At 38.9% G+C, this 15,087-nt stretch overlaps 1 protein-coding gene across 1 annotated transcript; it reads right to left on the reverse strand.

Annotated features, from left to right (window-relative positions):
* Positions 1 to 6,206: 6,206 nt before the first annotated feature.
* ythdf2 (YTH N(6)-methyladenosine RNA binding protein 2) lies at positions 6,207 to 14,617 on the reverse strand. Its single transcript, XM_015380007.1, has 6 exons — positions 14,424 to 14,617; positions 14,174 to 14,198; positions 10,912 to 10,991; positions 8,708 to 10,393; positions 7,157 to 7,222; positions 6,207 to 6,863 (listed from the first exon to the last, which is right to left on the reverse strand). Exons 1-6 carry the CDS (start codon positions 14,448 to 14,450, stop codon positions 6,840 to 6,842), a joined length of 1,908 nt encoding a protein of 635 aa, XP_015235493.1. The 5' UTR covers positions 14,451 to 14,617; the 3' UTR covers positions 6,207 to 6,839.
* Positions 14,618 to 15,087: the final 470 nt, after the last annotated feature.

Genomic DNA, 15,087 nt, shown 5'->3' on the forward strand with positions numbered 1-15,087 from the left:
TGTGTAGGATTAGCTTGGCTGTTACTCTGACGCGTGAAAGACCTGCAGAGCCGCATCTGAGCCTACAGGGAAGACAGATCACAGGTGAGGAGAGGGGAATGAGAAATTCCAACACGGACAGACTGAGGAAAGACCAAAAATGTTTCAGTTTCACAACAGAAAAGAAGAAATTAAAGAATTCTGTAGAACAGCATCTCAACAGGAGGTTAAATGTGTAGGAAATGATAGATTAGAGGAGGAAATGAAAAGCACTAGCTGCAAACGCTTGGAAGTTTGGGTTTGAGCTCTTTGTGTTCACAGTGGACCTTGATTTAATTTCAATACAATTAAGGCACGCGGTGAATGCCAAGAGAGAAGCCACAGTCGACCCTCGCCACAGCATTGAGGCGGACAGAAAGGCTGATAGCTGCACAGATTAATGATCCTCACAATCCAGATTAACGAGAGACGCAGGAGATTGCACGCACAGATCGCTCAGTGCAAACCAAGGAAGAAAACATAAATATTTTAGGACACAGACCCCGCAACCACTGGGCATCGGTCTGTTAACGCACTGGTTTCCATACTGTCCCATCAAACAGAGCCAAAGGCAGTATTCCAGAGTTACTCCTGTAGCCAAATGGACAGAGGGATCACACTAGGGGGATTAGCCCTGTGGAGACAGTGGGAGACTTCAAAGGTCTGTGTGTTTACTCATGAGAATATTCTTCCCACTAAGTTAAAAAAATACCAATGAGATGTAACATACTTAAATCAAGAAATAAATCTGTAAAAAAACAATACAATCGTCATCATTTATCTTGGTTTATTGCTACTACAAACTGGTTTCAACATGTTAGCGTTACAGGATAAGATCCGTTCTGATTTGTGACTTTCAGCATCACAGTTGTGTTTTTTTTTCTTTGAAACATGTCAATAAAGTCGCCTATTTTTAAAGTGAACTATTTTTCTATTTGTAGTGTTTCTTTTTAAAGTGAAAAAAAAAAATCATTTGAATAATGAGCATCAGATCTTATGTTAAATAATGAAAAAAAAGAAAAAAAAACTCCCAGCTCTACATCAAATGATTCAGGCTGCAAATCGCTGCAGGCAAAGAAGATGTGAGCTGACCTACATCTCAGATTATGGAGGCAGAATATGCAGATGATATGAAAAAAAAAGAGTTTTTCTAATTCATTATTTAAAATATGTTGACGTACATAGTTCTGATCACCATACAGCTTGGTGTATTTAAGGTAAACAGCACTTAGAAACTTCATAAACAAATACATCGAAGAGGAAAAGCGATCTCACCAAAGCTACAGCAGGTCTATATTCGCATATCTATTCATATGCATTCATCTCCTCACAACTGAGGCTGAAGTGTGCAGGGGGCTAAGCGTGCCACATATGTAGAGACGGAGGTCATCAACTGATTTCAGGCCCCTCTGCTTGTCTGCACATTATGCGCTTTCACAATGCTCAATGCAATTAGGAGACATAAGGAGGGGGACCCTAAACACATCAAACACCGCAGGACCCCTGGTGCTGGAGAGCAGGTGACCATACACACAGATGGCCCCTCCCCCACCTCTGATGTAATTATCTGCCCTCATAACACCTTTTTGTCTTTATATATACACATATATATGTAAAAAGAAGCAATAGTTTGTAATGATGCTAACGTATTCCAATTATCAAAAGAAAAACGTAAATGGATCGGATCCAATTCTTAAAGTGGAAAAAATAAACCCAAGTTCCCTAAACTTCCAACGAACAATAAACATTTAAAATAAAAAATAAAATAAAATGATGGCATTTAAAAGATTAAATACATATTTTATTTTAGCAAAATGTAGAAGATAGAGGGAATCCAATTTAGTCATGTAAATAGAGGTCGGGTTGGCGACATGGTGAAGCGTCACTAATGGAAAAAAAGAGACAAATGATTTATGATAATGAGGAGAAAATAAAGCAGAACCATGACCTTGCAATGCGAAATGAACCTTAACCGTATAATATCTGGATGACAAAAGGATGTTATAAGCCAAAAATGTTCTCTTGTTTTTTGTTTTTTCTTACCACCTTTATAATATATATTTATATATACCTTCAATCAGGGCTGCAAGATAAATCTTATCATTTTGAAACAGATGTAGATTACAGCTTCATCTCTACACCTAAAGACTATCATAAACTCTCACATCATCCCTGTTAGTTTGCTGCTTCATCTCCAGCTTGCTTTTAGCGTGATGCACTCTGTGGGATGTTCCAGAGCTGACCCTCCTCCTCCTCTTCCAGCTCCAGCAACACTTTCCCTTTCTTCCCTGCCGTCCTCTCCGTATGGGGCATCTACATGCAACCCTGCTTTATGGCTGCTCATTTGCATCCCAGGAGGGGCTGAAAGGCGTCCCCAGGGACACGCAGATAAGGGTCACAGGAGAACCCCTTGAGGGCGGCACGCTTGCCACGCACACCCTCCCCCTACAACACACAGACGACACGTGCCGTGGAGCTCCCTTCCAGATGAACTCAACGTTTGCCAGCAGTGGCTCCTTTATCCGGCTGTTGTCACTTAGTGAGATATCCCATTTACCAAAAAATAAAAACTTCCCTCTATGAGGCTAAATCTGTTTTCTGTAGGCTATCCCTCCCTCTGTCCATTATCATTTAATTCAAATTGTGGTTAAAATATCCTGCTAAAAATGGGAAACTCCTGAATCATAATAATGAACTGTGAAAAGGTGCTTACTCCATTATGAGTTTCCTTGTGCTTTTACTTTTTGTGGCAACTTGAATTTTTAGATCACTGAAAAAAAAGGAGAGAAATCAAACAAATAAACCTGAGTAAAGACATATTTAAGTTTAATAAAATAATGGTCTCTCCTTATAAACCCAGGGATTAGCTGTATAAAGCCACATTTTTTGGGTTAATCTCACTAGCCATATTAGGTTTGACTTCTTGACTCGTAGATAACAGAAATAAACACATAAAAACACATAAAATAATACACTTTATCCTCAGTCAAAATAAAATGAAGAGCAGCAAAGACATTTGTATCATCAGTCTGATAAAGGGTAACAACAACAAAGCCATTTCTAAGGCTCCACATAACATTTAAAAACATAAAGAAAATATAAAAAAACATAGAAAATTGTAGAGCCTTCTAAGGAGTGGCCGCTCTACCATGAATACTCTTGTTAAAAATTCATCTAGGAGGTTACAAAAGAACCTAAGGGGTACTAACCGTTGACATAAAGGTCAAAGTTCAAAGTTAAATTCAAAGAAAGAGACGCTGGGCAAATAGGCCTCAATCACTACTGATCCAAAAGAACAAAAAGGCCCTTTTCACATTTGCCAAAAATCATCTTGATGATCATCAAGACTTCTGGAAATTATTCTGTGGACCAATGATGCAAAAGTGGCGAATATCCCACCACATATTAAAAAAGAATATAATTCTGAGTCACACAAACCGGTGGCAGTGTCATGGTCGGGGAGTAGCTTTGCTGCTTTATGACCGGGGTGTATCTCAGCAATTCTTTGAGCCATAAACGATGCTATCAGGTTGTGAGTTTAAGTTCAAAAAAGACAAAGAAGGCACTGATCAACTGTGACAAAAGGAACAGCAACAAAAAAACCCAAAGGTGTTGACTTAATCAAAATCCCCAATCACTTCCAGCTGGGATGCTGTGCCTTTAACCTAACTTAAATCCCTGCTAAGGGCCTCTTCTTAATCAGGGTCTCCCTACTGTGTTAAGATGGAGCAGACTGTGTCAGCATGAATGTAGCCGTGGTAAAAATGGCAGGCTTTAAAAAAAAAAAAAAACCTTACAGAAACAGGAATCCTTTACAAGTCAACTGCATTAAAAAAAGGGAAAAATAAAGAATAAAAGAGCGCACCCTTAAAGTATACAGAAAAAACCGTTTGATTTAAATCGGCATATGCTTTTGTTTGGTAGGAGGCTGTCTGCATTCACCCTCCAGATCCTGTTAGAGACGCCGTCTTTGGGCACAAAATTCTTTTTTCACATTTATGGAAGATTTTTGCTCTACTTTGGCTAGCTAGGCCATCTTCAAATGGTATTTTCTTTGACGAAAATCATTCGTTTTGGTCTGATGCTTGCTTTGACTATGAAAAAAAAAAACTCTGCTTTTATGCAGAGAAGCATAAAAGCAGAACTAAAATTGATTTTAATAATAGGGAGCCACACAGGCAAAAAGCCAGTTGCAAATCGGGGCCCACAGCTTGCAGACCCCTGATCTAGCAGATGAAAACTGAGTTTAAGATAAAATACCAACACCTTAAGAAACTGGTGCAGTATTTTGTCTCTAGTATAGGGGCCATAACCTCTGTTGGGAAGACAATATAATTGTTCTTAAAAGTTTAATCACGGTTATCTATATGAAATGTAAACAGTCATGCATGCAACATGAAATATATATTCTGGGGATAATACATTTACTCAATAATAAAATGAAATCTAAAAATATTGAGGACCTGAAGTTTAAAAATGTTCAAATTATCAAAAAAACATGAATACATTTGGTCAAAATCAAATCTAAGACAGATCCTAACTTGAAACATGCTTCACTCTTTCTGCACAGACCCAAAATAGCAAGTCTATGCTTTCAATATTTTTTTTTTATATTTTAAGCACGTGAGTTTACTGAACAGGTCATCATCTTGCTTCCTGTGCCGTTTCCGTAATAAACTTCCTTTTAGTTCCTAATGAATTAAGGAGAGTTAATATTTCCCCATGAAACGCTTTCTTCTGCATTTAACGTCCAATTATCAGAATAAATGGTTTATATACAGCGATTTTAGCAGCTCTGGTCAATAAAACTGACCTACATCAGTCCAGTTTTTGTTTTCAAAGTAAAATATAAATATGTAGCCTTTTAGATCAAAATACACGTTTAACTTAATTGTAGTGCTGCAAATTAGCATAAATTTCAAAACTCACTACAGGTCTCATCTTTCAGATCACCTCTATATAAAGAAAAAATAAAGCCATTTTCACTATTTTGACCAGTTGACTTAATAAAATTTGCCCAAAAGCATCTTAAACAGTGCTTACCTCTTCACGAAAAGGGTCCAAGTTCAGGAAAATTTCACTGAAACCTGATTAAGGCTTTGCAGCAGTAAACGGTGCTGTGGCGCCACCTTGTGGCTGCTGCGATTACAACCATAATTACCAAGTCAGAAAATGGCGGAATTTGAAAACAAGTGTTGGTTGCAATGATAGAACCCGGATTATGCATTTAAACAATTGATTTTCTACCAGTAATTACTCATTTAAATCTTTTAGATCAAGTTGTCTCCAAATTACATGCTGGTAAACGACATCTTACATTGAACACCATTAGATTAGAAAAAAAAAGCAAGTTGACTAGTAAATCAAATCAAGCAATTTTCACATATTTAATGAGTAGGAAGTAAGAGTATGCAAGAACCATTTCACTAGGGCACAGACAAGATATGCCAAAATGGTCAGAGTAACAAAACTATCCAACTAGAGATGGCCAATGGTAAGAAAAACCCATGACTTTTTCCTTTTTAAGAGCATCTTTATTATGCCACAAATAAAAGCCAGTAGTTCTCAAAGTTTCCTTTATTCCCCTAACCGACAATGACATTAAGCATTGCTGCAACCGGTGCTTTACTCTGAATTTCTGGCTGAGAAGAAATAAGGATTTGGGGGGAAGCATGGAGGACAAGGTGGTAAGAAAAAGAGCAGTAAGAAAGGCATAGCAGGGTTAAAGCACAGCCTCCAATAAGTGCAGGCTGGTTATAACTGAGCAGAAAACACAAAAAAAAACAAACACCATGTAAAAACAAGCTGAATAAAGAAGCCACTTTCAAGTTGAACATAAGGAATGCACACAACTCTGCTGAATATACCACATTTATTACTTTTGAACTGATTAATAGAAAGAGTGGGGGCAAGGCCACTCGCATCAGTCATAAGAAAACAGAAAAAAAAAAGAAAAGCAGCCCATAGCAACAATGACTTAACTTATTCAAGAAAAAAAGGCGTAAATAAAGTCCAATGAAGATGGCCTCATTTCCCCCCCACGTAAAATTATATGGTGAGCAAAGCTCATCAACTTAATATTTTGACCAATTTAAACATTTAACCAATTCCTAACTGGTCCTGTCACCATCCTCTTGACCCCTCCTCCCCGCACTCCAACATATGAAAACGGATGTTTTTTTTTTTCCTTTTTTTTTTAACAAGCAACCTGCAGTCCTCGTTAACAAAAACATGACAAGCAAGGACAAACAGAAATTCTGAGGTGAGAATAGTTGGCACCAGCCATCGGTGAAGAATCCACTGAGGAGGAAGCTGCTCTTGCCTTCTGGTTTGACGCTCAGAGCCGGGTTTGCAGAAAGGCTGTTAAAGATGTCCATCTTTACTTTGGGACACTACATTTTTCTATTGGATCTCTGATCTTTAAGGTTTCTGTGAGAATTACACTCCATCTTGGACCATAAAAACAGATGCAGATCTTTTCCTTTCATTAAAAAAAAGAAAGAAAAGAGAAAGGAAAAAGCAGCATACAAGGAAAAAGCATATGTAGTGGAATGGGGTAGGGCAGAAAAAAAAAAATCAGCTAAGGACGTTATGCATTTAGTTGTAGTCCTATGAATAATCGTTTCCTTTTTACTACAAGTTCGAAGTAAGTCTTTAAAGTCAAAAGAAATCAAAGTCTTCATTTAGTTTTTTTTTTCCTTTTGTCCTTTGTTAAATCTTCACCCCTGTTAGAATTTCTTAGAGATCTGAATGTAATAATGTGTCGGGGTGGACAGGGTTTCAGGAGGGACATTTCAGTCTTTTGACCAAAGCACCAACTGTTACTTGACTCGTCCTTGGCGTTCCTAGGAAAAGAGAAAAAAAAAATATTAGAAATTATGATAATCACAAAGCAAAGACCAACTTAAGATTTCCCCTCTATTTTTTGTTTCCGTTTTCAACAAAGCACCAACGCCTGTGTTACAGAAAGGGATGTAAACAGGATCCTGTGTTCTCCACAGAGGATATCTCTGTATTAAATAACTGACATTATCAATACAGTAAAAAGCAAACACATTTTTATTAAAAAGTCAATGTACCAGAGTATAAATAAACAGCAGATGTGCATCGAATTACTCTAGAGAAGAAGCAAAGTTACCTGAAGCCTGTAATGACTCCTGTTGCTTGGGTTGCTGGGATATGGCTCGCTGCCTTGGACCTCCACCTGTCAAACAGCAGAGGAAAAATGAGCAGAAAATAAAAATGAGGCAGCGTTTCTCATTACTGGAGGAGTGTTTTATTCATCTAGATTAAAAACAGACAGCAAGATACTATAAAAACAAAGTTATGTTCCAAAGATAGAGAGAAAAATTACTGTAGGTTTTTAAAATATGTTAATGTTTCCATTGTTTGCTAGAAACATGATGTTACAGTTGGTGTAGAGTTTTAAGGTGAGGAAGAATGATTTAAAAAATGCACAACTGAACCTCGTAAAACCAAATTTAATTAGGACCGTGGAAGTATGTCTTCCATAAACATACATTAAATTTAACTTTAAATCTGTCCTGTTAGCAAACAAGCGTAAGATAAGGAATGGAATCAGCTTCTATCAGATCCCCCAACCTGTAAAAAATGTTTAATTCTGCATCATTTCATCCTCATATCCTCTACACTGACCCTCCACCATGTAAAGATAAAGTCTGACAACAAAAGATTCCCATAAACACACTACAGATGAAAAGATGTTTTATGCTCTAATCCGATTCACAATAAGACTAGAAGTTATAAAGTAACCTTCCGGAAAATAAAGCCGTCTGAAAATAGTACTACGTACATCAACAGTTTCTTCTGACGGCTGCATCACCACCTGTGACCTTTAGCATTTCAGGTTATGTCATCTTTTCCTGGTGTTTGCTTTTATCTGCAGCACTGATCCTCTGTCTACACATTATATTAACCTTTAAATTGCAAGTTCATGATAAACGTATAAACTGGCCAGTAATCATTTAACCTTAAATGGTCCTCGACATAGAATATGAACATTGCTGACTAATATTGCAATCATTGCTTATTGTTCCGCCCGAGTACATGCACACAGAATAAAAATCAGCGTGGCAGTTAAACTGAAAAATTATCCACATGAATGCAATATTCACATATTTAGGGTATTCCCAGTTTATAACTTCATTCCTATTTGTTTAGGAGATGCACAACACTTTTCTTTATTATTAAGTTTGTTCTTGCATATTGATGGGAAGTATATTTAAAGGATAAATTCGTACCAAAACTCACTCTGCATACAAATAGGACGTGACCTGTTGGATACACAATAGTAGGAACATTTGACACAGATTTCAGGACTAAGGATACCAAAGGTCAGAAAGTTGGAAGCATGAGAAGGAAGAAAACTGTGGGTGCATCCAAAATTATATTATAACATCAATATTGCCAGGATTTTCTATTGTTATGCAGCTTACATCTGTTGCTCTGTGACAAGGAAAAAAGGCACAGGCAAATCATTGCAAAAAATAAAGATCAACAGCCAACCTGAGAAAAAAAATAAAACTAGCACAACTTATTAAAATGTTATGCGGCAGAATTTGACAGAAAAATCCAGAATTTAAAACACTCCATTCACCACAGGTTTTTTTTCATTGTGTGGACAAGGATTTAAAGACAAGTTTCAATCAGCTTAGGAATGCTGCATTACCTTTTTCACACACTCCTCCTCCTCTTGACGCTTCTCGTAGTGAGAAAAGTCATCGAAGATGGAAGTGGTGTGTTTGTATCCAGCGATGATCTTTAGCACTTGCCTAGCCTTGTCCAGCGGTACCTCCTGTGTGTCCCGAGAGTTGGTCACCGGCTTATTTTCGTTGTTCTCTAGCCGAATGTGCCTCAGCTGACTGTTGGGAACGTCTTTAACAAAGATCCAGCGCACATCAAAGCGACCCTTCCACTTGTCCTGTGACCACACGCCAGCAGATGTGTTGTAGTCCACCGGTGAGCGCATCTCGGCGACACCACAGAAGTGACCGCTCCCGTTCACGCTGAACAGGAGATAAAGGGGCCCTTTGCTCGCCAACGAACGGTAAGCGCCGTCGAGCCTCTTGTTGCCATGCTCCGTGCTGCACCAAATGTTGTACTTGATGGAGCGGTGGATGTCGTCCTCAGAGTAACTCTTGATGATGAACACGCGGCCCTGCTTGAGGTTCCAGTCAAAGTCCTTGGGGTTATAATTATTAACCATGCGTAACTTCTCCAAAACGGGGTGAGGCTCAGAGGGGACCCCAGGAACCACTCCGACAGTTGAAGAGGGAGGTGACTGGCCTGTCCCATTTCCACTAGCGTCTCCAAATCCATTGGCCCGGTTTCGTGGAGGGACCCAGCGAGTAGGCTGAGAAGGCTGCTGCTGTTGGCTAGGTGGGGGACCCTGGGAAAGAGGCTGGGGTATCTGAGCCATACCTGGCTGTCCAGTAAGAGGAAGATGATGCTGCCCCAGCTGGGAAACAGGTGGAACCAGCTGTCCATTGCTCAGAGGCATCTGTGGGTTCCCCGCAGCTGTAGCTCCAGGCTGCGGAGAAGCCTGATTAGGCGGCTGCCCGTTGCTGGGAATAGGGGGCACCTGCTGAGGGGTGGCAGCTTTGGGCATGGTGCCCTTGTTGTCCCAAGTACCAATGTCCATGTTGTGTTTAATGGGCGGAGGAGGCAAATTAGCACCTGCCATGCCGCCCTTGGTTTTAAGCTTGGGTTGAGGCTTGGCAGGTTTGCTGGCAATATCAGCCCAGGAGGCTGGCTTGGCTGGAGCGATTGAGACAGGAGGCATGCTGGGAGGTCCGACAGAAGACACGGGCCCCAAGGGGCCCCCACCAGGTAACCCAGAGCCAACCACCTTTGGAGCAATTTCTCCATTCCCACCAGGAGCAGCCCCACCAATTTTAAGGCCTGCCATGCCCTGGTCCAGGCTGTTCATACCTGGGGCCTTGTTGAGGGGTTCGTTGGCAGCAGGTGCAAATGGAGACTGTCCATCAATCATGGCACCCCCAAGTGAGCTGGGAGCATAGGCATAGCTGCTGCTGTAGCCAGAGCTCTGCGGCGTCCCCGACTGTCCCTGAGAGCTGCTATTGCCCCATGCTGAGAAGTCGATGCCACTCGGGAAAAAGTTGAAGCCGTGCTGGCCCAGGAACGGGTTGCTCCCCAGGGGACCTGGCTGGCCAAACATCGCGTCTGGGAGGTAGTGGGGTTCACCATTGCTCAGCTGTCCATAGGAGGCCAGGTAAGGCATAGGAGGGTCCCCACCAGTGGACCAAGCTGCTTCATTTAGGGAGTAGGAAAAGCCAATGGAAGGGCTGTAGTAGCTGGGCATGTACGAGTCCGACATGGCCGTATAGGCATTGCTCTACAACAGAAAAAAAATACAGTTTATATACGGAAAAAAAGATATATACTTCAAATGAATTGTGGGCCATTTGAAATACCCTTTAAGTTCACTGTGAAGTTATTGCAGGCATTTTAAAACCTATTGAACTTTAAATTATAAAATGTCAATTAAAATGAAGGATTGGCACAACTTTTACACCAGTGCGTCCCCCAAATATCTGCTTAAAACCAGTAAAAACGAATGGCTCATAATACCTTCACCTTAAAAGTGGCTTAAAAAAAGAAAAGAAAAGTGAACCTTGAGCTCCAGGCCTATGTTATTCAAGGCAATAGAACACAATAGGAAGTCAAAACCTTAGGTAGCCAAGATAAAAAAAAAAAGGTTATTTTTGCCATTTTATGCAAGTCAATCTAAAATGGACATTTAGATTCAGTTTCTGAACTCCACTCCCATCATAAGCAAAGAGGTAAGTGTTTATGATCCAACAAAGCCAGAGAAAATGAAGACCCACTCAACACCTTTCCTCAAACGCTCACCTGTCTGGCCTGAGTATTCAGGTAAGGCTCAAACTCATCGTCATTCAAAGTATCCTTTTGGGTCACAGCTCCGTTTTGCACTGAAAAGAAAGTAAACAGGTTTTGTGACAGATGCAAAAATTCTCATTTCTACATTTACAACATACTATAAAATTAAAGATATTAGAGGATAAGGGAGCTAGCATTGAACATTTAACAGAACACAAATGTTTTTATTTTAAGAGACAGACGAAAGAAACTGAAGAAATCAGCAAGAAGAATTATACTTGAAAGCGTAAAATAACGAAACATGAAGAATTAAACTGCCAGCTGAGCAGAATTTAGATCCTACATTATCCAGCTACGAGGCCATCAGTGAATCTGGGATTCATTGTTAGAGGAGATACATTTGAAGCTGTATTGTCAAATGAATCATCCTATAAAAACTGTAACTTATTTGCCATCACAGGCTGAGTTTTCAGGATCTTTAATGAAAATGTAAAAAAAACTGATTAACAATTAAGTTATTTGTAACCAAATTACTTAATTCCATATATATAAAATCAAGGGGAAAAAAAACGTTTATAAAACGATCTGGTTCAGTGGTTTGTGGGCGGGCTGATTTAAAAAAAAAAAAAACCTCAGTCTGTTTTCATGTATTAATAGATTAACTGATCTGATAATCAGCAAACGGATGTATAACCTGTGTGAAAAAAAAAATAATTTTCATGCTGATGCCAGTTTCAGGAAAAGTTAAATTTATGAACAAGTGTTGGAAATTGTGATGGCAATATCTATTTTTCTGCTCTTAAAATTAGCATCTCAGCCACTAAACATAGATAATGGGTAAAAAGATAAAAGGAGGGGAAAATCCATTTCACTGGTTTAGCATTACTTCTCTATGAAGAGCAAATCAAAGGCACTTTAAAATTTGTATTGTGTCCAACCAAATCTTGCGTCCAGGCAACCCTTTAAAAGTGTGATCACGACTGCTTTAATGTACATCTAATATCTCAAGTGCTCTAATTAGTAGAAGCACAACACTGTTCCCTACAATAGGATATAATATAACTTGCTCTCATCCTGTCCTTTTTAAAATGCATGGCTTTGTTTTGCTTCATAGATATCATTTTCCATTAATCTGTTTTCAACTACAAAAAGTAAAGTGATGAAGGCCAATCTTTTTTACTCTAACTCCCAATGCCGCAACAATTGTCAATAAATAAATGTTTTCTCTTACAAATCAATATACATTTTATACTCCTTTTAAGGGTAGAACACGCTAGAGCTGCAACTATTATCTTGCTAACCGATTACTCTGAATAATATTTTTTTTAAGTAATGTCAAAAGATTTCTTAAAGACGACTTTTTACAGAATTAAACCAGTTGAAACTAAAAACTTTCACTTTAAGTTATCTTGCTTGAGCATATTAACAGGCAAACAAGATTTTTTTTTATTTTTTACCTTAAATGCAACATTATTACAATTAATACGGTTGTTTCCGCCCTACAAACACAAAATTAAGTTTCTCGTTCATATATATTGAGCCAATTTTGTCTTTAGAAAATTGTTCTTTCAACAAGAACGATTCCAGTTTGTCCAAGGGTCCTCAGAAATGCCTAAAACTTGTTGCGTGACATTGTAAACCAAGACAAGATACAATTTAAAAATCATTAGTAGCCAGAGGTGTCAAGTAACGAAGTACAAATACTTTGTTACTGTACTTAAGTACACTTTTTAGGCATCTATACTCCATTACTTATTTTCCTCCCTACTATCTGACTTCTACTCATTACATTTTCACACAAGTATCTGTACTTTCTATTCCTTACATTTTTAAAACAAACGTTACTCGTTGCTTCGGTTTAATGTTTATATTTATTTCACGCCATGTGTGCCATCCAATGCAGATCATTGGCGCAATCCAGATCTAGTGAAAACTGGTGTAATTGGTCATATAATGCAAACTCTCATTGGTTAGCTATTCATCAAATCTGTGCTGACGCCAAAGGAAATCATCAGAAGCAAGCAGGTGTTCTTCAAAAATGTAACTGAATTGTCTATGCCATGCTACAACGTTGGATTCAGAAAAAGATGTTGAAATGTGTGAAAGGTCGGACACAGTCGAGATCGGGAGATGGAGACCAACAAGACCTCCCTCATCCTTGGCCCTATCTCAAAGAATTTTTCGAAATAGTCGAAAAACTCCGCTTTCAATTCATATAGTGGCGTCTGGCTGTTTTTTTTTATTTTTTTTTTTTAAGGTTACTTTATACTTTATATACTTTAAGTAGTTTTTGAAGCACATACTTTTTCACTTTTACTTGAGTAAAAAGGTCAAGTTGATACTTCAACTTTTACCAGAGTGTTTTTAAACTGCAGTATCTATACTTCTACTTAACAAATGTGTGTACTTTTGACACCATTATTGGCTTTAAATAAGAAAATGTTGCGTTTTTAACACTGAAATAATTACCCCCAACTCCAAAAGGCTGCCCCACGCATCTAAAACAGCTTTTTAATCCCATTAATATAAGTTTTAAACTACTTTAAATTAAACCATGTGTTCAAATATTAATTTCTTCAATGTTGGCAACACACCTGCTGCTAGTTTAGGAAAAGAAATTATCGGAAACGGGGATATACATTATGTAGTGTTAGAAATATAGATAACAGCTATATATTAAATTAGGAAAAAACGTATTTATATAAAATGTAGTATTCCAGTGTTAGCGGTAAGGAGGCGGTAAAGCATGTGTAGGGACGTGTCGTTCTGGGTTAACATAGCAACATGCTAACATTAGCATGCTATCAAGCTAGTCCTTTCAAGTTGACGGGCTCGGCTAACACTAGCCTTGAATAAAGGCACCTGCTGGTTAACACAGACAGATTTCATTAAATTTGTGTTGGACACTGAGACTGGACAATAAAGGCCGCATTTATTGTGCTGTCTGGAGACAATAGCGTCCTAGTCTAACCAGGAAAATGCTACCAACGTGAACCATTTAACATTTGCGAGTCAACACTACCTGTGGCGATCCCCCGGTTGTAACTTGAGGCTCTAAATTATGATTAAAACCCGTGAAAATTACATTTCAGAGTTGGTTTTAAGTTAAAATGTTTAAAATAAGAGTTAGAAAGATTATAAAAATCTCACTTTTGGGATACAGACGGCCCTTTATGCCTATCAAGCTAACATCACTCGCGGACGTAGGATTTTCAGAGCTCACGGCACGAACAGTGCTGTGTATCCACAACCTCAGGCTTTGAGTAGCTCTTACCTTTATTAGCTTGGCCTTTCGGTCTCTGGATTGGGTCCAGGTGATTCATGAAGGTTTGATTTATGAGAAGAGAGGAAGGGGAAAAATAGTTGAAGAGATGTATATTCAGCAGTCAGATTGTTTTGCAGGTGGTCAGGCCTACTGCACTACTGAGCCACAGCCGCTGCCTCGAAGCTAAGCTACCTGCGCTAGCCGTCGCGATGCTGACAAATTTGGCCCTCGCAAACGTTCAGAAAATACCTCTTTTTACCTGTTCAAGAAGGCTGCTGGCTGACATGTCTTTCCCCCCCACGGCCTGTGTAACTGTATTGTCTCCTAATTAACAGCGGCGGGGTGCACAATTTGTCCGGCTACGACGGAGTTTCAGCCAATCACTCTTATCTCTCTAGTGAGCTTGGATTCTACACAATGGCGGGCTGCAGTTTGCTTGACAGACTCCTCAACATGGCTGGGCGGCCCTCTTCAACTCAGAATTACATTTATTCACATCGAACAGACGCCCCCTACTGGCTGGGAGGAACAAGACACCGATCAACTAACCCTGGGCCTACCGGTTTTAGATCTTGATGGCACCATTTCTTATTTAGATATTTAACCAAGAAATATTAGATATTTACAAAGAAATGCGAAGCATTCATATTTTATGAACGTTTTTCAAAAAAATGTCATACCCTGGTTTTGTCCAAGGAATACACTGCATTAGGTTGGTGTATCCCACGAAACCTTATCAAACTGTCTAGAAATATAAAAGTCGTGTAACCAAATGTGGAAAAGTGCACAGTTTTTAAGCCTATCTTTAATTTCTGTTTTTATTAGCAATTGCTTTTAAAAATGTATTTTTATGGGATTTTTTTTTATTACCTAAAAATTGGATACAATTTATTTTCCATGTTTTTGAGTGAAATCCTATATAC

Source organism: Cyprinodon variegatus, unplaced genomic scaffold (assembly GCF_000732505.1).
Source record: "Cyprinodon variegatus isolate N-32 unplaced genomic scaffold, C_variegatus-1.0 Scaffold205, whole genome shotgun sequence".
NCBI classification, from domain to species: domain Eukaryota; kingdom Metazoa; phylum Chordata; class Actinopteri; order Cyprinodontiformes; family Cyprinodontidae; genus Cyprinodon; species Cyprinodon variegatus.